This window comes from Salmo salar, chromosome 13 (genome assembly GCF_965601325.2).
Source record: "Salmo salar chromosome 13, fSalSal1, whole genome shotgun sequence".
Taxonomy (NCBI): Eukaryota; Metazoa; Chordata; class Actinopteri; order Salmoniformes; family Salmonidae; genus Salmo; species Salmo salar.
Window position 1 is genome coordinate 54,451,883 of NC_138303.1, and position 23,890 is coordinate 54,475,772.

General features: G+C 43.9%; 1 protein-coding gene across 9 annotated transcripts in view; it reads right to left on the minus strand.

Annotated features, from left to right (window-relative positions):
* LOC106567401 (peripheral-type benzodiazepine receptor-associated protein 1) overlaps nucleotides 1-23,890 on the minus strand; it is a 196,810-nt gene that overhangs the window by 161,119 nt on the left and 11,801 nt on the right. The window contains exon 1 of one of the 9 annotated variants that reach the window (XM_014136594.3): nucleotides 11,274-11,625. The exons of the other annotated variants lie outside the window; for them this stretch is intronic. Within the exon in view, the coding sequence (XP_013992069.2) occupies nucleotides 11,274-11,573 (300 nt within the window). The 5' untranslated portion in view covers nucleotides 11,574-11,625. Of the gene's footprint in view, nucleotides 1-11,273; nucleotides 11,626-23,890 lie in introns of those variants that run through there. 9 annotated transcript variants of the gene reach the window in all.

A 23,890-nucleotide genomic window follows, 5' to 3' on the forward strand; every position in this document is an offset into this window, starting at 1 on the left:
AGGCTATGGTTATTAAGGGTTTAACAGTACACATATTCGTATGTTGCGTTGTATGCCTCAAGTAAATCTGAGCTGGAAAAAAAAGTCAGGCTATTCCGATAAAGCAACTAGAGCCTATGCACACATTGTAATAAAAAATAATAATCTTAATTGCCGCATTTCAAACTGTCCTTTTGTGAGGCGCAGCCGGGAACTAGTTATGTACGATGACGAAGGGTGGGGTCGATACACCAGGAGGATTCTCAATCATCATTTAAAATTTCTAGTTTGGGAACTGCTCAACGAGAATACCACCAAAATATTGAAAAAGACCACTGAGTGTGTGAAATGTAACATTTTCAAAAAGGCAACTAACTGGTCATTTTTCATTTCATTTACATTTAAATACAGTTCTGAAAACTTTTGTCAAATCTAACAGGAACTGGTTGTGGTGTAAAAAAGTTTGATAAATAAGTAGTGCATCACAAATGTGTAGGGAAAGCAGTGGAGCAGCAGGGGAGGCCAGAGAGAGACAGAGCAGCAAGAGAGACAGAGGAGAGATATAGAGGGGAGAGGCAGAAGAAAATCGACAGAAAAGAGAGGAGACAGAGGAAAGATGAAAGAGAGATGAGCAAAAGTGAGAGAAGAGACAAGAGGGAGAAGAGAGAAGGGAGACAAGTTTTAATTTGATTAGGATCCCCATTAGCTGACACCAATGGTGACAGCTAGTCTCACTGGGTTCTGAAACATAACAAAAAAACAGACAAAATACTTTAAAAACATTAACATGTAGTGTGCGTGTGTGTGCGCATCTATCAGTTACACACAACAAGTAGGTCACATGGGGAAGAGGCTTTGTTCCGTGAGGTGTTGCGTTATTTGTTTTTTGAAACCAGGTTTGCTGTTCACTTGCGCTATACGAGATGGAAGGGAGTTCCATGCAATCATGGCTCTCTATAATACTGTATGTTTCCTTGAATTTGTTCTAGACCTGGGGACTGTGAAAAGACCCCTGGTGGCATGTCTGGTGAGGTAATTGTGTGTGTCGAGAGAGACAGAGAGCGAGTGAGAGAGAGGAAGTTCTAGAGCCTCGTTCTACTTTTCTCTTCCCATGGATCCAAAGTAGGTCAGCTGAGAGCTGCCTGTAGGGCTGGCTGTGGCATCAGTCACACACTCGCTTAACACCTCACACCACTGCCTCAGATAAGGGGCTGGTGGTGAAAAGAAATGAATAATAAGTCACTTCATTACATTCTGTGATTATGCTAAGCCTTACCTCTGCATCTCTTCTGCAGTATATTCTGAGAGGAAGTAAGCTTTTAAGGCAATGCCTCTGTGAGGATAGTCAATAACATAAGATAATTCAATCAACTCTACAATTAAATTTCTACTTTTTCAGTCAAAGAGAGGAGCAGAGGAGAGCACTAGGGAGGGAGATAGATTGATGTGTGTGTTAGATTAACTGTTAACATCCCTAACACACACATCAATCTGTTATTTAACGAAAATACATTTGGACAGTCATGCTTATAGGTTAATATAGTGGAATTAAATTGGCCTGTGTATTTCTGGATCTTACTTATCACATACGCACAGCATACAGAGCATATTCTGGTTCCAGGATGATGTTTCTGTATGCAGTACTGCCGCTCATTTGTAGGTAAGTGAAACTTACCTGATAACTATGCATAAAAAAATGATTACATTTTACGTTACATCTTCTTTCCACTAACTTATCTTAATGTTTTTTTGTTGTTTGCAGGTGCACTATCCTTCCTTCCCTATGCAGCCAGGTCCCATCTACTTTTTAACTCCTTGCAAGTGTGGCTTGTTTGGGGTCTGCTGTAAAGGAATACCACAACTACTTGATTGACGAAGGCATGTGATCCAGCAAAGGCAGCAGCGCAGTCACCAACTACGGAGTTGGGGAAACACATGTGGACCTGAATAGTGATAACGGCAGTGGCCAAAACAATAACTAGTTTGTGCTCTGGTATTGTGCCTGGCAGACCATGCACAGGTTTTCCCCCCGACTGGTGCTTCAGCCTCATCAAGCAGCGCTTCAGAAAGACCAGAGTGAACACTTTGTCTGAGATTGCTGGTGTTGTGAAGGACAACACTGTGACAGGGGTCAACATCCCACAGCTAGTTGGACTGGAGGATGGTACGGTGCTAGTGGAAAGCTATGGCTGGCAACAACACCTGACTCAGTACTTCAGGCTGCTGCCACAGTTCAAGCAGTACCAGCACTTCAGATGAATATCATTTTCATTGCATTGTAAGAGGTTATTCTTATCTAAACTTGGGAGGTGAATTGATGTCATGCAAGGCTGTAATGTCTTCTACATTGTTTTGGTTATTTCCTGTTTTACAGCTTCAATAATCTGGAGCCTGGTGGTGTTGTCGCCAAGGAGCGTTCGACCTCAGTCGGGACCAGGTTTCAAATGCTGCGCAACGCCGACATCATTCCTCCCATAGATGGTCTGCCTGTACAAGCACCACCTGGACTGGACACAGCTAGACAAACTTATGTTTTTGAGAAGATCATGGAGTTTTGCGACGAAGAGGCTATGGACATCACATGCCCTGCACCAAAGTCAAGGGCAGGACAGAAACAGGCTCTCCAAATATAGATTCCCTTGTCATGGGTGGTTCGGACAGACCAGTCATCAGCACTATCTGCAGTGCCTCGATTCAAATGACTCTCCTAATACACACGCCATACGTTGCTGCTACTATTTTTTTTGTATCCTTCTGCTCAGCCACTTTACCCCTGATTGTATGCATATAACTACCTCATCTATAACTGATATTGTTCTTATACATACTGTATATTATTTTATTTATATTTAAATTTTTCTGTTATTGCTACTGTACAAGTAACCATTTGGCTGTACCGTTTACACCTGTGGAGACCCATCCACTTAGCAAGATGTGGCTGGGGGTTATAGCATTTCTTTCAAATGACTCAAATTTAGACAAGTATGTCTGGTTAAGCATCATCTAATATTTACCTGGAATTTTTCCTTATTGTAGGCTACTACTTTTAGTCTTAATCTTTACTACACTACTCACTGTTCAGCACATGACCTCAAGTGAATCCTTAAAAAGATGGGTGGGGCTGGCTTAAGGTGTGAACAATGCTGAATGGGAGTAACGCAGGTACAGAGGACAAAGAGCCGGATGCCTGGTCTGGATCTGGAAAAGGCGAGTGGGAAAGCTGCCGTTACCATCAATACTACTCGCCAACGTGCAATCCTTGGACAATAAACTAGACGAGGTACGATCACGATTATCCTACCAACGGGACATCAAAAACTGTAATATCCTGTTTCACGGAATCATGGCTGAATGACGACATGGATATTCAGCTAGCGGGATATACGCTGCACCGGAAAGATGGAACAGCACACTCCGGTAAGACGAGGGGGGGGCAGTCTGTGCATATTTGTAAACAACAGCTGGTGCACGAAATCTAAGGCAGTCTCTAGATTTTGCTCGCCTGAAGTAGAGTATATTGTGATAAATTGCAGGCCACACTACTTGCCTAGAGAGTTCTCAGCTATACTTTTCGTGGCTGTTTATTTACCACCACAGACAGATGCTGGCACTAAGACCGCACTCAGTCAGCTGTATAAGGAAATAAGCAAACAGGAAACCACTCACCCAGAGGCGGCGCTCCTAGTGGCCGGAGACTTTAATGCAGGGAAAGTTCTACCAAATTTCCATCAACATGTTAAATGTGCAACCAGATCCTGGACTTTCTGACGGGCCGCCCCCAGGTGGTGAGGGTAGGTAGCAACATCTGCCACACTGATCCTCAACACTGGAGCTCCCCAGGGGTGCGTGCTCAGTCCCTTCCTGTACTCCCTGTTCACTCACGACTGCATGGTCAGGCACGACTCCAACACCATCATTAAGTTTGCAGACAACACAACAGTGTGGCCTGATCACCGACAATGACGAGAGAGCCTATAGGGAGGAGGGTAGAGACCTGGCCGGGTGGTGTCAGAATAACAACGTAACCAAGACTAAGGAGATGATTGTGGACTACAGGAAAAGGAGGACCCGAGCACCCCCCCATTCTCGATGGGGCTGTAGTGGAGCAGGTTGAGAGCTTCAAGTTCCTTGGTGTCCACATCAACAACAAACTAGAATGGTCCAAACACACCAAGACAGTCGTGAAGCGGGCACGACAAAGCCCATTCCCCTTCAGGAAACTAAAAAAATTTGGCATGGGTCCTGAGATCCTCAAAAGGTTCTACAGCTGCAACATCGAGAGCATCCTGACTGGTTGCATCACTGCCTGGTATGGCAATTGCTCGGCTTCTGACCGCAAGGCACTAGAGAGGGTAGTGCGTACGGCCCAGTACATCACTGGGGCTAAGCTGCCTGCCATACATGACCTCTACACCAGGCGGTGTCAGAGGACGGCCCTAAAAATTGTCAAAGTCATTGACTGTGCCCCCCCCCCCCAACCCCTCTTTATAATGATGCTGCTACTCTGTTTATCATATATGCATAGTCAATTTAACTATACATTCATGTACATACTACCTCAATTGGGCTGACCAACCAGTGCTCCCGCACATTGGCTCACAGGGCTATCTGCATTGTGTCCCACCCACCACCCGCCAACCCCTCTTTTACGCTACTGCTACTCTCTGTTCATCATATATGCATAGTCACTTTAACCATATCTACATGTACATACTACCACAATAAGCCTGACTAACCGGTGTCTGTATGTAGCCGGTCTTTTTACTGTTTTATTTCTTTACCTACCCATTGTTCACCTAATACCTTTTTTGCACTATTGGTTAGAGCCTGTAAGATCTACACCTGTTGTATTCAGCACACGTGACAAATAAACTTTGATTTGATTCTTTTCAATTTAAACTTTTCAGCCAAAGCGAGCAGCAGAGCACTAGGCAGTGTGTGAGTCAGATCAATAAAACAGGCTCTCTGAAACACTACCAAACCAATCCAACATCCATTCCTCTACTCATCATTTTCTGTTGGCCTGAGCTGTAACTAAGGCATCACGGCCCTGATGAGATGGACAGCTAATCAGATAACATGATTCATTGTGTTCACATGGAAAACCCTGAAGCGTGACCCAGCCAGTGGAAAGCCATTGATTGAGTGATGACCTCAGCTCACTACACCTTGTGCTGGATGGTTTGATGCTCAAAAGTAGAAATGTAATTTGGCATCAAGACAGGTGCTGTGAGTTTAGACCACCAAGGAAGGTCTGCTCTGACATCTATCCAGCCACAGGTCACACCAGACTAACACCAACGCCAGCCACCTACAGCGTCACTAAGACTGACAGACAACAACTGCCTGTGGAGTCAGAAAGTTGAAAATGGAAGGGGGATGAATTAGATTGAGACAGCGAGGTGAAGGACAGGATAAAAAAAAAAAAACATGAGATTATTCTTCTTCAGAATATGAGACTGATTAATTTTGTTTGATGAACACAGTGGGTGAGAAGGAGGGGTGTGTGTGCGCTTGTGTGGTGGGGGGGGGGGGCTCAGGAAACAGCACTGGGGGGCTTATATAGTCACTCCTATCCCCTAGCCTCTCCCTCAGGCGTTTCATCAAACAGCCTCATAGCCCCACCATGTTAAACTCATCCCCTAAAACTCCTCTTCAAAGCAGATTATAAAAACAGTGGCCAGCAGTGGCCAACAATAGCAATTTGACACCTGTGAGCCATTGTTAAAATTTAAGTCCTCTGGGGATTTTAATTCTTTACCATGACCACATCACCCTGACTTATACAGTTCAAACCATTACTGATACAATACAAAACACAACAGCGTTAGGTCTAGCATCTGTGCCTGGCTGTGTGGAAAAAAAATAAAAAATACATACCAAACCCTCTAAAAGGATTCAGGTTGAGAAGGGAGACACATTTGGCCGCAGTGAGAGACAATGAATCATGAATAGTGCCCTACAGCAACGCGGAATTGAGCTAAAACTCCACCGCTTTTGAAGCAGGCAGGCAGGACACATTTAGCTGGCTGGGATATGGAGCTAGAACGTCTTATTGCGCAACAAAACACTTTCACATTGTAATTCTGTCATTGTGCATGGCCATAAATGTTTTATTTTTTTAAATACACAAACCGATGACACACACACACACACACACACACACACACACACTGGAACAAATAAATCGTCAAGATGTAATCGAAAAAGAATTCATGCATTAATTTCCCTGTAGGCTTGGTCTACTCTACAGGAAAAAAATCTACACTCCTACTTCAAATAAAATTGTATTTGTCACATAAGCCGAATACTGTAGACCTTAACGTGAAATGCTTACTTACAAGTCCTTAACCAACAATGCAGTTCAAGAAAAAGAGTTAAGAAAATATTTACTAAATAAACTCAAGTTTAAAAAATGTGGGGGGGGGGGGTTATGATATTTATACTGCTGTACCCTTCGCACACATCATTATTCAAATAAGGTGACATTGTATACTGTTGCCTCATATGAAACATTTGACCACAGCCCAGAGGTTTATTGGAGATCCAAAGGAACGTCGACAGCATAACCTCGCACAATAGACTGCTTCCTTTTCTACACACACCTAAATAATAGGCTGCTGTAACAGCTGGGTGGGGGTTGGGGGCTATAATGTCACACGCCGCGCACTACACACAAGGCTGGAAATGGTCAAAGGAAATAAGGACACGCACTAGGTTGCCCACTCTGCACCACATGTAACCAGAAAATAGTCATCTCTAAAACTGACAGAATCTCCCATCTTAACAATACTTGGGGATCACCCCCCACTGGGCTGAAAGGACTATCAGATAATTGCGAATGCATCATTTAAATGCTCCCTCCCTCTCAGCTCCTGTGGCCAGATGGCCATTCATCTACCACCACATTGTGTGTGTGTGTGTGTGTGGTGCAGTATATTTGTTTTCTATTGAGACTTCATTGCTTTGTTTATGAGGATAAGCAACGGCAGAGAGGTCAGTGGCCAGCATCCCATATCCTGAGCGCGACAGACGTCCCCCATTGACAGACCATTTTTTAGCTCTGAAATACTCCGAAAATCCCAACACGAAAAACTGATTTTAAGACCAAAAAGAAAATGCTAACCTGATGTACTTGTACAATGGGCTTTTAAATATGAATGAATGTTCCTCCAAAAGCTGAGTAGTCTGGTTTCACTCCCCTTGCAGGGAGACGGAGTGCTCCTGTTCCTCTCAGCAGATATTTGGGAGGGAGGAGAGAGATGTCATAGTGGGGTCAAGCTGAGGCGGGCGGGGGATTGTCCTACCTCACGACTGCCACATGCGAAAGCTAGCTTCATATTCTGCTCATCAAAACAGACCCGTCTCAGGGGAACTCACATGGAAGACTCTCCCCTCCCTCCCGCTTCCTCTATTCCTCCCTCTCGCCACCCATCTCTGCCCCATCCTTCCCTCCCTCAATATTCTTCAAACTCTCCCTCCCTCAGGTCAGGGCAGATTTGGTCCGTCCTTGTCTGCCTGGATGTTGACAGGTTCATGGAACCCCCCTAAAGCATCCCCAGCTCTTTCCCTGTGGTTGACTGATGTGGTTTTTATATCAGCAAGTGTTGTTTTGTATTTCATCAATTTCATGTAAGCTACCCATTAAACCTCTCCACATAAAATGCAATTTCCGTCTAGTACACTATAGTTCAATAAAAAAAACACCAACAGCAATTCAGTTCCATATGAAAACAGGCTACTGATGCTTGGAAAGAGCCTAGTTATTTTCTCTCATGTTTTGTTAATTGCTGCTAACCCCAGAATCCAATCATAACCAGAATCCAAGCTCTTTCTACGCTAATAACCTATTAGTACATGTTCAGAAATGTAGGGACACAGAAAGGTGACACGCACAATACAAGAAAACACTTAGTGTGTCTAGACTGTGTATGAGTGTGCATAACAACCCTTGATGTCCCGAGTGGCACAGCAGTCTAAGGCACTGCATCTCAGGGCTAGAGGCATCCCTACAGACCCTGGTTCAATCCCGGGTTGTATCACAACCAGCCGTAATTGGGAGTCACATTGGGCGGTGAACAATTGACACAGCGTCGTCCGGGTTAGGGGAGGGTTTGGCAAGGGTAGGTTGTCATAGTAAAATAATAATTTGTTCTTAACTGACTTGCCTAGTTAAATAAAGGTTAAATAGAAAATAATGTACGTGCCCCTGTTTTTTACAACGGACTTTACCACTATGTCACTCATCCTACTAGTAACAGTCAACTTGCTGCGAGTAGAGCCCAATTATTAGAGAGATCTTCTGGGTTCCAAACTTCCCCTTATTGACTTTCAATGGAAGTCTGCAGTGGTGTTAAATATGGGTTGTCAACTCTCTTGCTAAGTATTCATTTTATGGGACGGTATAGCAGTATGTTTCTGAAGAAGAAAGGTTCTTCATGTTTTATGAGTAGTGCGTGACCTTAGGATGGCAACAAATTATTCCTACAGCTGAAGTCGGAAGTTTACGTACACTTAGGTTGGAGTCATTAAAACTCGTTTTTCAACCACTCCACAAATGTATTTTTAACAAACTATAGTTTTGGCAAGTCGGTTAGGACATCTACTTTTTGCATGAAAAGTCATTTTTCCAACAATTGTTTACAGACAGATTATTTCAATTATAATTCACTGTTTCACAATTTCAGTGGGTCAGAAGTTCATACACTAAGTTGACTGTGCCTTTAAAAACAGCTTGGAAAATTCCAGAAAATGATGTCATGGCTGTAGAAGCTTCTGATAGGCTAATTGACATAATTTGAGTCAATTGGAGGTGTACCTGTGGATGTATTTCAAGGCCTACCTTCAAACTCAGGGCCTCCTTGCTTGACATCATGAGAAAAATCTAAAGAAATCAGCCAAGACCTCAGAAAAACTATTGTAGACCTCAAGTCTGGTTCATCCTTGGGAGCAATTTCCAAACATCTGAAGGTACCACGTTCACCTGTACAAACAATAGTATGCAAGTATAAACACCATGGACGACGCAGCCATCATACCGCTCAGAAAGAAGACACGTTCTGTCTCCTAAAGATGAACATACTTTGGTGCGAAAAGTGCAAATCAATCCCAGAACAACAGCAAAGGACCTTGTGAAGATGCTGGAGGAAACGGGTACAAAAGTATCTATCCACAGTAAAAACGAGTCCTATATCGACATAACCTGAAAGGCCGCTCAGCAAGGAAGAAGCCACTGCTCCAAAACCGCCTTTAAAAAGCCAGACTACGGTTTGCAACTGCACATGGGGACAAAGATTGTACTTTTTGGAGAAATGTCCTCTGGTCCGATGAAACCAAAATAGAACTGTTTGGCCATAATGACCATCGTTATGTTTAGAGGAAAAGGGGGATTGCTTGCAAGCCGAAGAACACCATCCCAACTGTGAAGCACAGGGGTGGCAGCACCATGTTGTGGGGGTGCTTTGCTGCAGGAGGGACTGGTGCATTTCAAAATAGATTACATCATGAGGGAAGAAAATTATGTGGATATATTGAAGCAACATCTCAAGACATCAGTCAGGAAGTTAAAGCTTGGTCACAAATGGGTCTTCCAAATAGACAATGAACCCAAGCATACTTCCAAAGTTGTGACAAAATGGCTTAAGGACAACAAAGTCAGGTTATTGGAGTGGCCATCACAAAGCCCTGACCTCAAGCCTATAAAAACATTTGTGGCAAAACTGAAAAGGCGTGTGCGAGCAAGGAGGCCTACAAACCTGACTCAGTTACACCAGCTCTGTCAGGAGGAATGGGCCAAAATTCACCCAGCTTATTGTAGGAAGCTTGTGGAAGGCTACCCGAAACGTTTTACCGAAGTTAAACAATTTAAAGGCAACGCTACCAAATACTAATTGAGTGTATATAAACTTCTGACCCACTGGGAACGTGATGAAAGAAATAAAAGCTGAAATAAATCATTCTCTCTACTATAATTCTGACATTTCTCATTCTTAAAATAAAGTGATCCTAACTGACCTAAGACAGGGTATTTTTACTAGGATTAAATGTCAAGAATTGTGAAAAACTGAGTTTAAATGTATTTGGCTAAGGTGTATGTAAACTTCAGACTTCAACTGTAAGTGATTTTAATAGGCTACCTCCATTCCGATGGTTTTATTCTCAACCAAACAAGGATAAAACTAACAGTGAAGTCACAGACAGATAGGGTTACCCTGACACGTCACAGGTGCTATAAAGCTGAAGCATCCGTTTAGAACGTTTTCTCATCACCAATTATGGTAGTGATAGGAAGTCTAGTCGAGGGTTGTGGTAGAGGATGGAACTGAGTGTAAGTGGGCCGACATTCTGCAAATGTTTTCATCAATGAAACATCTGATCTCAATAAATGTTTCAGTTACCAAAGCTACAAGAATCTGTTACGAATATAGTGCACTACGTTTTGGAGACTTGATGCTTAGCCAAAGTTTTACATTTGTTTTGTTGTTTAGCAGGAGTGCAAGGTCGAATTGAGATTGTGCACATTTCAGAAGGAGGCATTCCCTAACGGAAATATGCTACAATGCGCCAATAGGATCTTGCTAGCTCATGCTTGGCTTTGTCCACCTCCTTGCTTGTTCTGACCATAACGCTTAATTTTCTCCCACTGTAAACGATCTTGGGTTAGTTATAAATATCTTTGGTGAAGTAGTCCAATTCGTAGAAGTTATACTTTTTTAAAACACTGTATGAAAATACCTTAATAGACGGTACTGTAAAAATCCATTCGCGGTATGTGGATCCATACCGTCATTCACAATATATTACCCAGCCCTGATCCTACAGAAAAACCTGCTTCAGACCAGTACTCAAACTGGCAGTTCATTCATTGACAGACAACCTAAAACAGTGCCGCCTACGATAGCACTGGGCCAGATAAAACAGCAAGAAAACCTACAGCTAACCTGAGCAATACTTGCAGTAAGACTGGCACTCAAGCAGGATCAGATCAGGACGTTCATTGACAACCTAAATATATAGGCTTATCTGACAACATACTTTTGTAAGGTCCTATGCAGAGTTGAGAGAACTGGCCCATTTCAAACTGCAGGAAATCTGCGTCTGATTAGCAGTTCAATCTAATTGACAGATCATCCATGCATGCAACAGCCAATACTTTGCAGCGGTACCGCAAAACTCTAGGGGGTCCTACAGGTCAAGTGTATCTTTTCTGGAGGAATTTGAACTATTTCAGGGATTAAAAAGGTAGAGATGGGTTACAGGTACACCATCACAACATACCCTAGACCAGGACTTACCTTGCGAAACCTTTCCACCTCCCAGCCATTGAGGTCCTCATAGAGTGAGTGATGCCTCTCGCCTAGTAATGCTGTGGGTGTCACAGTGGCACGGTCTAGATTTGCCTTGTCCATTAAGTCACCATTGGTAGAAGTAGTATACTGCTGCTCCTCTGTCGTAGTATCCTTCTCCCTGTTCTGCTGTCCTGGGGCCTCGGCCTCTCCACGACTGCTCCTTTCCATGTCTGTATCCACTGCAGACACAGGCTGCTCCGATTCAGGTTCCGGTGGCTGCTCGGTCCTGGTGCATAGGTCATACATCACTCTCTACTGTCACAAGCAGGCAGCGGCAGTGCATTGGCAGCAGGGATCAATAGGCCCAAACGGGGGGGGGGGGGGGGGGGGGCAAGGGCGACACAGTCTTGTCATTCACTGCTGGGGGGGGGTGGAGGTTATCATGGATCAGCCGCCAGCAAGGATAATTGTTTTTTTACCCTGAAACCATCCGGTCCCCTTCTTTCTCTTCCTCGATCTTTAGTAAGTTTACAAAAGGGGTGGGGTGGTGGGGGGGGGGGGGGGGGGTGTAGTAACTTGGTCTGAGCGGAGTTTAAGTGTCAGACACCGACACAATAAAATCAGTAAGCTCAGCGATGTAATTACCAGGCTCATCAGTAACAGAACACAGCCACCTCATAAGTTTGTTACTGTAGCTAGTCGGACCCCTAAGATGGCGCTTTTACGGTGCCAGAAATAGCACTAAGTGGTAGACTGCCTCGTTGTGTTCCTTTTATAAAATATTCCTTACAACATTTCCAAGAGAAAACCAGCTCAAGACAAAAATCCAGAGAGCTGCTCCTTTATAATTTGAACTTTTAGGGGGGGCTGGAAAAATGCCCTCAATGACGTCTCCCACAAAAAAAAACAGTCTTCAAATACTGCAAGATACTGTGTATTCACGACAAACACTTCTTATAGCACGTCCATGCACAGACACCAAACAATGAAGCATTTGCAGTAGAAATTATGCAATGATCATGCATGTACTTCCCCGTGATCCTATTTGATAAGAACAGTGAAGCGTGCAGATTGATTCCGGGTCCTACTTGCTAGGCTGACTGAGGGAGGCTGCCTCCCCACTCCTCCGTACTCCACAGAGGGATGGATCTGTCATTGTTGCTCATCCACAAACGGGAACAGGAAAGGAAAGCCTAGTAATTAACAGTTCGTAAGTCGCTTAGAAGATGAGCTTGACTCTGGCTCTCTGTGACGACAGCACAGAAGAAGCACTGCTGGTATATTGTGTGTGTGAAGGCAAACAAGATCAGGTGAAAATGACTGGTTTAACTAACAGGTCCAACCTCTCGCTCAGTCCTCTCTCCCGCTCTGCTGGCTGAGATGAAATTGGTCTCCAGCTGTGCCGGTCTCCTTGTTGATGCTGCTGCTAAAAAGCTGCTCACACTACGAGGCTCAATGAACTGTCTAATTCCCATTTCCCATATAACAACATTAAGGTGAAGGAAGAAGATGACCAACTGAAGGGGAAAAACAAACTGTGTGACTGTGTGCGTTTGTGTTCATGAGAGGAGGAGGGGGTGGGAAGAAAGAGATTCTATCCTCCTATCACATCAAGACAGCCTCTGGGAGAGGGCCAATCACAACTGCAGCTTGAGCTGGTTTCCACGGAGATGACGCTGGAATGATGTTGCTTGCCTATTTATTGTCAAAGAGGAGGCACACACACACTGCTACACAGGAAGGCTGGCTGAAGGCAGAGCGATGGCATACTGTGCACACACACACACAAATACCAACATACACACATCGTCACGGTCACACTCAGGTGTCTTGCGAATGAACTTGTCATATGATCCTGCAGCTCAGCTGGCTGAGATTCATATCTATCGAAGCTGAGAGTCAGACCATTCAGCTACTCTACTAATTGCTTCTCAATCGTGCAAACAGAGGGAGAGACAGTACTCCCAGGGAGATGAACACAAACCTAGGCAGACTCATAGCCAAGCATGAACTAACCATACAGGGTCCAGTCAATAGTGCAGACAAATTGGGGTGAGCTGCTGAAGCCAAAACCCTGTCCTGGTTTATAGCAGGCAGCAACCTGCTGACTGACTTACGTACTGTAGTTGTAGCTAGGCAGAGGGGAGAGTTGTAGATGCTGCAGTGGCCGTCCAATGAATATGAATCTCATTCCATGAGGAGGAAATTACATATCAAAAGTTGGACTCCTTCCAGTTTGGGATTTCTAACTGAATGATGGTGGAGCAATATCTGGTCTTTCCCGCACATTGAGTTGCAGTCCTTCCATGTTTAAATAGTACTCTGCAAGCAGCAGATGATCAGTTACCAGAGCTATAACCTGGCCCAGAACGCTGTCACTCTCCCATCCCCAAGCAACTCAAACAAGGAGATGTGATCGCATATCAAATCACCCCATTAAGGATTGATTCCACTGGTTTACATAGCATGCCATAGGGTCGGCATGTTTAGAGCGCACGTAAAGAGATTATCTACCAATAACATCTCGAAATACATAAAAATAAAAATGTAAAATTGGAATAGTGGTGTAGCTGACCAGCTTATAAACATAACATTGCTGTAGCCTCGTACAAAGTAGTTGTGAATTTAGGATGCAATATTTGGCTTGGTTATTAGTAATTCAATAATGTTTTAGGTAATTGCTGCTTAATTCAACCCATGCATTTAGAGGTGTAGTAATAATACACAGCAGCGTGGGTTTGCACGTGTGTCTCTCCACTCTCCAGTATTAGGGAGAGTGAGTGAGCGTGTCATCCCATTAAAGCAGATCTATTTCTGGGCACCTGACTGAATAATCAAAATGGCGGCCTGTCGACCTCTGTCTGAAGCCAAGTTTAAGACTCCGGTCACTGTTTCAATGAAACAGAATGCTTTATATCACTAATTCCACAGATCCCCGCACCATGCTCCACCAACCCTGGTAGCCTAAATCCCTCAGGAGGATAAGAGGTGTGTGTCATGCAGACAAGGATTTCTCTGCTTCATTCTGTACATCCTGGTCATGACCAATGCAGGGTCTGAGGCACATTGCCAGGAGGAATGATTGAACTGATTTAGCAAACAACAAATACTGTAGGAGACATGTTTATTGCATGTCATAACTAACCGCCTCTGCAAGAAAATGGAAAGTGAATGCCCTGTCATATAGCACAGAAAGGGAGAACATCCCTCTCCAGACAAAGACAGAGCAGATGCACCCTTTCCTTCTCACTGCATTTCACCCCATTTTCTCATCAGTTAAAACATTCATTACATGGCACTGGAGTGAGCGTGACAATGAATGGAACAAACCCTGACATGCTCTCCTCTCATACAGCCCCAATCTCCCACCCGCTCTGCGTACGACCTCTTTCAATCTTTAATTGAAACCCGACTGGGGGCGGGGAGCACTGATAGGAAAACAACAGCCAGAGAAAAAGAGCAGAGTGTCAGCCAGCAGCAGTTCAAACATGCAAGACAACTGGGTAAATCATTCTGATTTCAATCATTTTTGACAGCACCCCTTTTGATTTTAACGAAACCTTCCATACATATTTGCCCATTGTAGAATTGCTCAGAAAGTGACTTTTTGGACCCGAATTCAAAACATTCAACAGATAAACGTTCTCAAATTTGATCTCTTTTGAATATCCCACCCTACCATGAGACATTAAAAGTGCATTCGGAAAGTATTCATATCCCTAGACTTTTCCAAATTTTGTTAAGTTACAGCCTTATTCTAAAATGGATTAAATAGTTTTTTTCCCCCTCTAATCAATCTACACACAATACCCCAAAATGACAAAGCACATTTACATAAGTATCCAGAACCTTTACTCAGTACAGCCTTGGTCTTCTTGGGAATGATGCTACAAGCTTTTTTCCCCCATTATTTTCTCAAGTTCTGTCAGATTGGATGTGGATCGTCACTGAACAGCTCTGGCTAGACCACTCAAGGACATTCAGAGAGTTTTCCTGCATCATCTTGGCTGTGTGCTTAGGTATTTTTTTCATGTGGGAAGGTGAACCTTCGCCCCAGTCTGAGGTCCTGAGTGCTTTGGAGCAGGTTTATCATCAAGGATCTCTGTACTTTGCTCCGTTAAATCCTGACTAGTCCCCTATTCCCTGCCGCTGAAAAACATCCCCACAGCATGATGCTGCCACCATGCTTCACCGTAGGGATGGTGCCAGGTTTCCTCCAGGCGAGTACAATCTTGGTTTCATCAAACCAGAGAATCTTGTTTCTCATGGTCAGAGTGCTTTAGGTGCCTTTTGGCAAACTTCAAGTGGGCTGCCATGTGCCTTTTACTGAGGAGTGACATACATCTGGCCACTCTACCATAATGGCCTGATTGATGGAGTGCTGCAGAGATGTTTGTCCTTCTGGAAGGTTCTCCCATCTCCACAGAGGAACTCTGGAGCTGACCATTGTCAGCCCCAGAGTTGACCATTGGGTTCTCACTTCCATTTAAGAATGATAGAGGCCACTGTGTGGGGACCTTCAATGCTGCATAAATGTTTTGGTACCCTTCCCCAGATCTGTGACTCGACACAATCCTGTCTCGGAGCGCTACGGACAATTCCTTCGACCTCATTGCTTAGTTTTTGCTCTGTGACGCAGTGTCAACTGTGAGACCTTATAGACAGGCATGTGCCTTTCTAAATCATGTCCAATCAATGGAGTCCACCTGTGGTATATTCAAATCAAGTTGTAGAAACATCTCAAGGACGATCAACGGAAACAGGATGCACCTGAGCTCAATTATGAGTCTCATAGCAAAGGGTCTAAATACTTATGAAAATAAGGTAACCGTTTTTTTATTTTTAATAAATATGAAAACAATTCTAAAAACCTGTTATCGCTTTGTCATTATGGGGTATTGTGTGGAGATTGATGAGGAAAAAAATGAATGTGGAAAATGTCAAGGGGTCTGTATACTTTCCGAATGCACTGTATGTCTTCATCACTGGAAAAGATAGTTTGGAGTCACTTAGAAATGTAATTGAAAAAAATATATATATTTTTTGTCCATAAAAATAACATCAAATTGATCAGAAATACAGTGTAGACATTGTTAATGTTGTAAATGACTATTGTAGTTGGAAACGGCAGATTTTTTTAAAGGAATATCTACATACAGTGGTTTGCGAAAGTATTCACCCCACTTGGAATTTTTCCTATTTTGTCGTCTTACAACCTGGTTGCCCTACAACCTACTTTTGGGGGTTTTGTATCATTTGATTTCCACAACATGCCTACCACTTTGAAGATGCAAAATATTTGTTATTGTGAAAACAAACAAGAAATAAGACAAAAAAATTAACTTGAGCATGCATAACTATTCACCCTCCCCCAAAGTCAATACTTTGTAGAGCCACCTTTTGTAGAAATTACACCTGAAAGTGTCTTGGGTTATGTCTCTATAAGCTTGGCACATCTAGCTCTCTGGTCTTGGCCATTGTGGAGAGGTTGGAGTCTGTTTGATTGAGTGTGTGGACAGGTGTCTTTTATACAGGTAACGAGTTCAAACAGGTGCAGTTAATGAGTGGAGAACAGGAGGGCTTATTAAAGAAAAACTAACAGGTCTGTGAGAGCCGGAATTCTTACTGGGTGGTAGGTGATCAAATACTTATGTCATGCAATAAAATGCAAATTAATTACTTAAAAATCATACAATGTGATTTTCTGGATTTTTGTTTTAGATTGCGTCTCTCACAGTTGAAGTGTACCTATGATAAAAATTACATGCTTTGTAAGTAGGAAAACCTGCAAAATCGGCAGGTTTTATACGGCATATATATTTTAATCTCACTTTCAATCTACGGACTGAATATACTCTCCTGCAACCCGTCTCACCCAATGTGGTACGGATCTGCTATTTTTATACTTTAGAACCGGAACCCCCCCATCAGAAGTTAGCCAGCTAACTAGCTACTAACTAGTAGTCAGTTAGCCACTGCTAGCGGTCTTCACTTAACTTGAACACCAGTCAGCCTCAGCTCGGTCAATACCTGCCAGTCTGCACATATCAATCGAGAGCATATCGGACTGCTTTTTCTCTACCACATCTCCGGATTCCTACCACAAGCTCTGGACCTTTACACCGGATCATCGCAGCTGCAATCATCGCAGTTGCAATCCGAGTGGCTACTCCTGGCTAACGTCTCTGTCCTGAAGCAAGCACCAGTTAGCCTTGAGCTGGCCTCGAGCTAGGCTCCCGGCTAGCCGGAGAGATCCACCAGCTAATTATTGGGCTACAATACCTCTTTTGCCAATTGGCCTGGACCCTTTATTGCCGACGTAATCGTCCGGTGGTTCCAACAGGCTTTTCGGTTGCGACGTCGCCGAAGATCCATCCGCTGGCCACAGCCAACAAGCTTTCTGAACGCCGTGTCTCCAGCTCGCCTAGCATAGTAGCGACTACCGAACGCCCCCGACTCACCTGTTGCTACTCATTGGACGCTATTATCATTCGGCTACCCATGCCTCTCCCTAATGTCAATGTCAATTTGTCATTGTCATTCACTATAGAGCCCCCAGCCCCGCCCTAAATGCCTTAGATAGCTCTTTTGTCGCACCCTCCACACATGCGGAGAACTCACCTGGCTTAACTGGTGCCTCCAGAGACGCAACCGCTCTCATCGTCACTCAATGCCTACATTTACCTCCACTGTACTCACATCCTACCATACCCTTGTCTGTACATTATGCCCTGAATCTATTCTACCACGCCCAGAAATCTGCTCCTTTTATTCTGTCCCCAACGCACTAGACGACCAGTTCTTATAGCCTTTAGCCATACCCTTATCATACTCCTCCTCTGGTGTTGTAGAGGTTTACCCAGGCCCTGTTGCCCCCTGCACCACACCTATTCCCAAGGTGCTCTCATTTGTTGAGTTCTGTAACCGTAAAAGCCTTGGTTTCATGCATGTTAACATAAGAAGCCTCCTCCCTAAGTTTGTTTTATTCACTGCTTTAGCACACTCTGCCAACCCTGATGTCCTAACCGTGTCTGAATCCTGGCTTAGGAAGGCCACCAAAAATTCTGAAATGTCCATCCCCAACTACAACATTTTCCAAAAAGATAGAACTACCAAAGGGGGCGGAGTTGCAAGCTACTGCAGAGATAGTCTAACAGAACTCTGCAGGCTATCCAGGTCTACTTTAAAAAAAATTAAACCTTTCCAGAAATAAGTCTCACCGTTGCCACTTGTTATAGACCCCCCTCAGCTGTCCCCTGGACACCATATGTGAATTGATTGCCCCCCATCTATCTTCAGAGTTCGTACTGTTAGGTGACCTAAACTGGGATATGCTTAACACCCCGGCCATCCTACAATCTAAGCTAGATGCCCTCAATCTCACACAAATTATCAAGGAACCTACCAGGTACAACCCTAAATCTGTAACCATGGGCCATAGATATCATCCTGACCAACTTGCCCTCTAAATACACCTATGCCGTCTTCAACCAAGATCTCAGCGATCATTGCCTCATTGCCTGCGTCCGTAATAGGTCCGCGGTCAAACGACCACCCCTCATCACTGTCAAACGCTCCCTAAAACACTTCAGCGAGCAGGCCTTTCTAAATCGACCTGGCCAGGGAATCCTGGAAGGATATCGACCTCATCCGGTCAGTAGAGGATGCCTGATCGCTCTTTAAAAGTGCTTTCCTCACCATCTTAAATAAGCATGCCCCATTCAGAAAATATAGAACTACGAACAGATATAGCCCTTGGTTCACCCCAGACTTCCCTGCCCTTGACCAGCACAAACACATCCTGTGGCGTTCTGCATTAACATCGAATAGCCCCAGCAATATGCAACTTTTCAGGGAAGTCAGGAACCAATATACAGTCAGTTTGAAAAAAACTAGCCTTAGCTTTCCTAACAGAAATGTGCATCCTGTAGCATTAATTCCCCAACATTTCGGGACACTGTTAAGTCCATGGAGAATAAGAGCACCTCCTCCCAGCTGCCCACTGCACTGAGGCTAGGAAACAGTCACCACCAATAAATCTACGATACTACGGCTGGCCATGCTTTCCACCTGGCTACCCCGGCCAACAGCTCTGCACCCCCCGCAGAAACTTGCCCAAGCCCCCCTGATAAGGGAATTTATATGTTTAAAGTAATAAGATAATCGGACGGGCGGATGAAATATCCATAGATTAAAAGACCTGGCCCCTTTATGAGGGTTCTTTACAGGCCGGTGGCGAACTGGAACAGAGTAGAGGACTTTAAGAGTAGAAGGCCAGGAAGAGACAGGGGCAAAAAGGGAGGAAGTGACTGGAAATGTTTTAACTGTGACAGGACCGGTCATTTTGCACGGGACTGTAAAGGCACCCTGTTCTCACTGTAGCAAAACAGGACATAACTCTCGAGACTGTAAGACCAAAGGGAAAGACAGGAGAGAGGAAAAGGGAAAGTACTGGGCCAAGAGAGAGAATAGGAGAAACAGAGATGAGTCTGAGGAGGAGGAGAATGAAGCATGACTAGTTATGGGGGGCGGGGGAATAGACTCTAGTGAGGAGGAGGTTCAGGATTCTGTTGTAAACACTGATTGTGAAGTTTTCGAATTGGCAACTATTGATTTGGCATTACAACAGGAACAGAAACCCTATTTGACATTGACAGTAATGGGAAAGAAAATTAAATTCCTATGTGATACCGGGGCTTGTCGTACGATCTGTGCAGACGACGCTCCCAACGTGGTAAAAAGTAATGGGGAAAAGATCATAGTACGGTCAGCATCAGGACATCAATTCATGGAACGGCTATCTGCTCCTGTAACACTGAAACATGAGTCATCTGGGGGAGAAGCCATCGTTCCCGTCCTGATATCTAAACTATGCCCAGTTAACCTGTTAGGCAGGGATGTAATGACTAAACTGAATGTAGCCGTCACTCCCACTGAGAGAGGAATGAAGGCATACATAGTCCAAGATAATATGGTTGTCTGTGGGGACAGGGAACCATGTTATTGGTACAGTCAAGATTTACTGAGGGGGGGGATGACTGATATTCCTAACACCTTGATGGAACTCGCAGATAATGTAGAACCAGGACTCACTAAAATGTCCCCCGATGACTTGCACTGTACTCTCTGGTATAACAAACACCCAGGTCCAGATCCAGTCTATGAGGAAGCATTACTTAAAACCACAGATAGAACTATAGGGTTAAAGTGGTTTCACTATGACAGTACTCATGCCACGGTAGAAGTGAAGCTGCAGCCTCAGAGTCAGAGACTGTACAGATAGAGGTGGAGTCCCCATGTATCTCTCGCAAAAGCTCCCTCAGAAGGGTGGGAGGACATGGGCATCTAAGGGAAAGAGAATTACAGACTGGGTAGACATGATGAGTGGAGATCAGCATAGCCCCTCAACCGGACAGATACCGTAGGAAGCTAAATTGGAGAGCGAACAGTATTCCTGGGGTACATCTAGAGGAGTGTGGGAAATACTGAGGAGAGGAGTATCTGTTGACAGAACAGCAAGAGTTAGAGTTGAAAGGAGTTCCTGAGCAATTATGGCCCCAAGGTCCAGCAGACGTAGGGTTAATTAAAGGGGTAATTCCAGTCTAAGTGGTGCCAAAATCAAATCATACGATATTGTTTCTGATATGGTCTATGAAACCAGAGGCAATAAAAGGTATTACTCCAATTTTTGAACAATTAAGGAAAAGGGGGGGGGGGGGGGTAATCAGTCCGGGAGATGAGGCATTTTTGTAATTCTCCCGTTCCCAGTTAAAAAAAGCAGCTCCCAGTACAGATTGGAGAATGGTAATGGATTTACAAGGGGTTAATATTGGTATCATTCCACGGACACCTTGCGTGCCTGATCCACATACACTGTCACTGGGTGGAGTTTTTCAGAGTAGTGAGTTTAATTTGATTATGTTATTTGAAATTTTGTCTTTTGACCAGTCGTAGTTTTTTTATACATTACTCTCATGGAGAATTCTGTGTTAAAAATAGGGCGAAGGTGGGTTTATAAAAAAATTGTCATAAGGTTATTTTGAAAATCAAACTATTTTGGCTTAAGTAATGTTTAGTAACCTAGCTAAGTTTTATTTTCCCTTAGGTAGTTAGCTGTTGTTGTATGCTGATGATATTTTTGTGAGGAGAGTAACACAAGGCTGTGAAACTGATAAAATAGTATTATTATATTTTGTTGTTGAATAAGATTATAAAGTTAGCAAGAATAAGTTTTAATTGTGGTAGACTTAGGTTAAGTATTTAGGACAAATTTTAAGCCTGAAAGAGTATGAATAAATGGGGAAAAGATTTTGGTCCGTTCAGCTTCTGGACATCAGGTAGTGGAAAGACTGTCTGCTCCATAGGTTCTAAAAAAACAGGAGAAGTCGGGAGGGCAGGGCAGGCATGGATTCCAATCCTTATCTCCAGGTTATGTCTTGTTAATCTGTTGGGAAGAGATACAATGACTCTGAATGTGGACGTCACGCCCACAGAAAGCCCGAGGCCGTAAAAGAGATTACTCCCACCTTTGAGGAATTGGTAGAGGGGGGGGGTGTAATTAGAGGAGATGGACAGTGCAATTCTCCAATGTTCCCCATAAAGAAAGCAGCCCCCAGTACTGATTGGAGAATGGTACTAGACTTACAAAGAGGGAATCAGAGGGTAATACTTAGAGCTCCATGTGTACCAGACCCACACATGTTGCTTAAACAATCTTACCAAAGACACTGACTAGAGATGCGGCAATATTGAGCAGGTTAATAGAGCACTTCGTACAATTTGTAAGTCGCTCTGGATAAGAGCGTCTGCTAAATGACTTAAATGTAATGTAAAAATGTAGCATACGGGATTAGCCCCCCCCCAGGTAGAATAGAATATCCATTCCAACAATTGGAAATGGACTTCATTGAACAATCCCGAAGTGAGGGAAAATATTAGGTCAAGATATCCCTAGAGTTGGTTTACTAGGATCTATTTCTTTAAACAATGGATTACATTTTAGCTAATCAGGTAGACCATATAGAATGCCAGAGTTAGGGAGATCAGAACAGGTAGACATAGAAGTTGAAGAAATACTAGCAGAACACATGAGAAGACCGTTTGTTAACCAAACCCATATGTCCAAGATTGTGTCCAACAGGTGAATTACAGGAGAAGGTGATTCACTCAATCCAACCAGGAGACTGGGTGTGGATCCAGTCCCTGAGGAGAAAAGACTGGAAGCAGCCCCGTTGGGAAGGCCCATAACAGGTTAACTACCGCCTTTTCCATTAGAATAGCTGAGTGTCACTTGGGTCCACGTTACCCACTGCAAAAAGGTATGTACACATATAAGCACTGCTGATCACACACACAGAGTTAGGAGAAGAACCGAGTACCAACAGGATCCGGGGGTTACCTCCTTAACGAAGATTCCCTATCCCAACCGTTCATCACTGTGTGTGCTCCTAGAGGTGTGAGTATGGGGTGGTACCTAGCAGACCGACTAAGGTCAGGAGAGGGTTGGCGGTTTTGGGGAAGATTAGGGACTCTGAGCTGCATCATAGTAAACCGGGGATGCAGTAAAGGGGTTCTCTGACCAATTATCCGCCACCTCCCTCATGACCTGGCAAAATAGGCTGGCTCTCGATATGTTATTGGCAGAAAAGGACAGGGTATGTAGAATGATAAGGGTTCATTGTTGTATGTTTATTTCTAATAACACAGCTCCAGATGGATCAGTGACCAAGGCCCTAGATGGTTTAACCACATTAGCTCATGAGTTAGCAGAGAACTCTGGGGTGGATACCTCACTGACTGGGTGGTTTGACAATGTGTTTTGAAAATGGAAAATGTCATAATTACCGTGTTATGAGATGCTTTCACCTGTATGAGTGTGTTGGTGTTGTGTGGTTGCTGTTTGTGTGAGAGGTTTAATTACCAGGACTCTAGAGAGATCGATGATGCAACAAATGAGGTACGGACCGAGTCTGACTGAGCTGTGGTAGGCACCAGCAGGCTCGCAAGCATTCATTCAAACAGCACTTTCGTTCGTTTTGCCAGCAGATCTTCGCAATGCTTCAAGAATTGCGCTGTTTATGACTTCAAGCCTATCAACTCCCGAGATTAGGCTGGTGTAACCGGTGTGAAATGGCTAGCTAGTTAGCGGGGTGCGCACTAATAGCGTTTCAAACGTCACTCGCTCTAAGACTTGGAGTAGTTGTTCCCCTTGCTCTGCATGGGTAACACTGCTTCGAGGGTGGCTGTTGTCGATGTGTTCCTGGTTCGAGCCCAGGTAGGAGCGAGGAGAGGGAAGGAAGCTATACTGTTACACTGACAATACTAAAGTGCCTATAAGAACATCCAATAGTCAAAGGTATATGAAATACAAATCGTATAGAGAGAAATAGTCCTATAATAACTACAACCTAAAACTTCTTACCTGGGAATATTGAAGACTCATGTTAAAAGGAACCACCAGCTTTCATATGTTCTCATGTTCTGAGCAAGGAACTTAAACGTTAGCTTTTTACATGTCACATATTGCACTTTTACTTTCTTCTCCAACACTTTGTTTTTGCATTATTTAAACCAAATTGAACATGTTTCATTATTTATTTGAGGCTAAATTGATTTTGATGTAT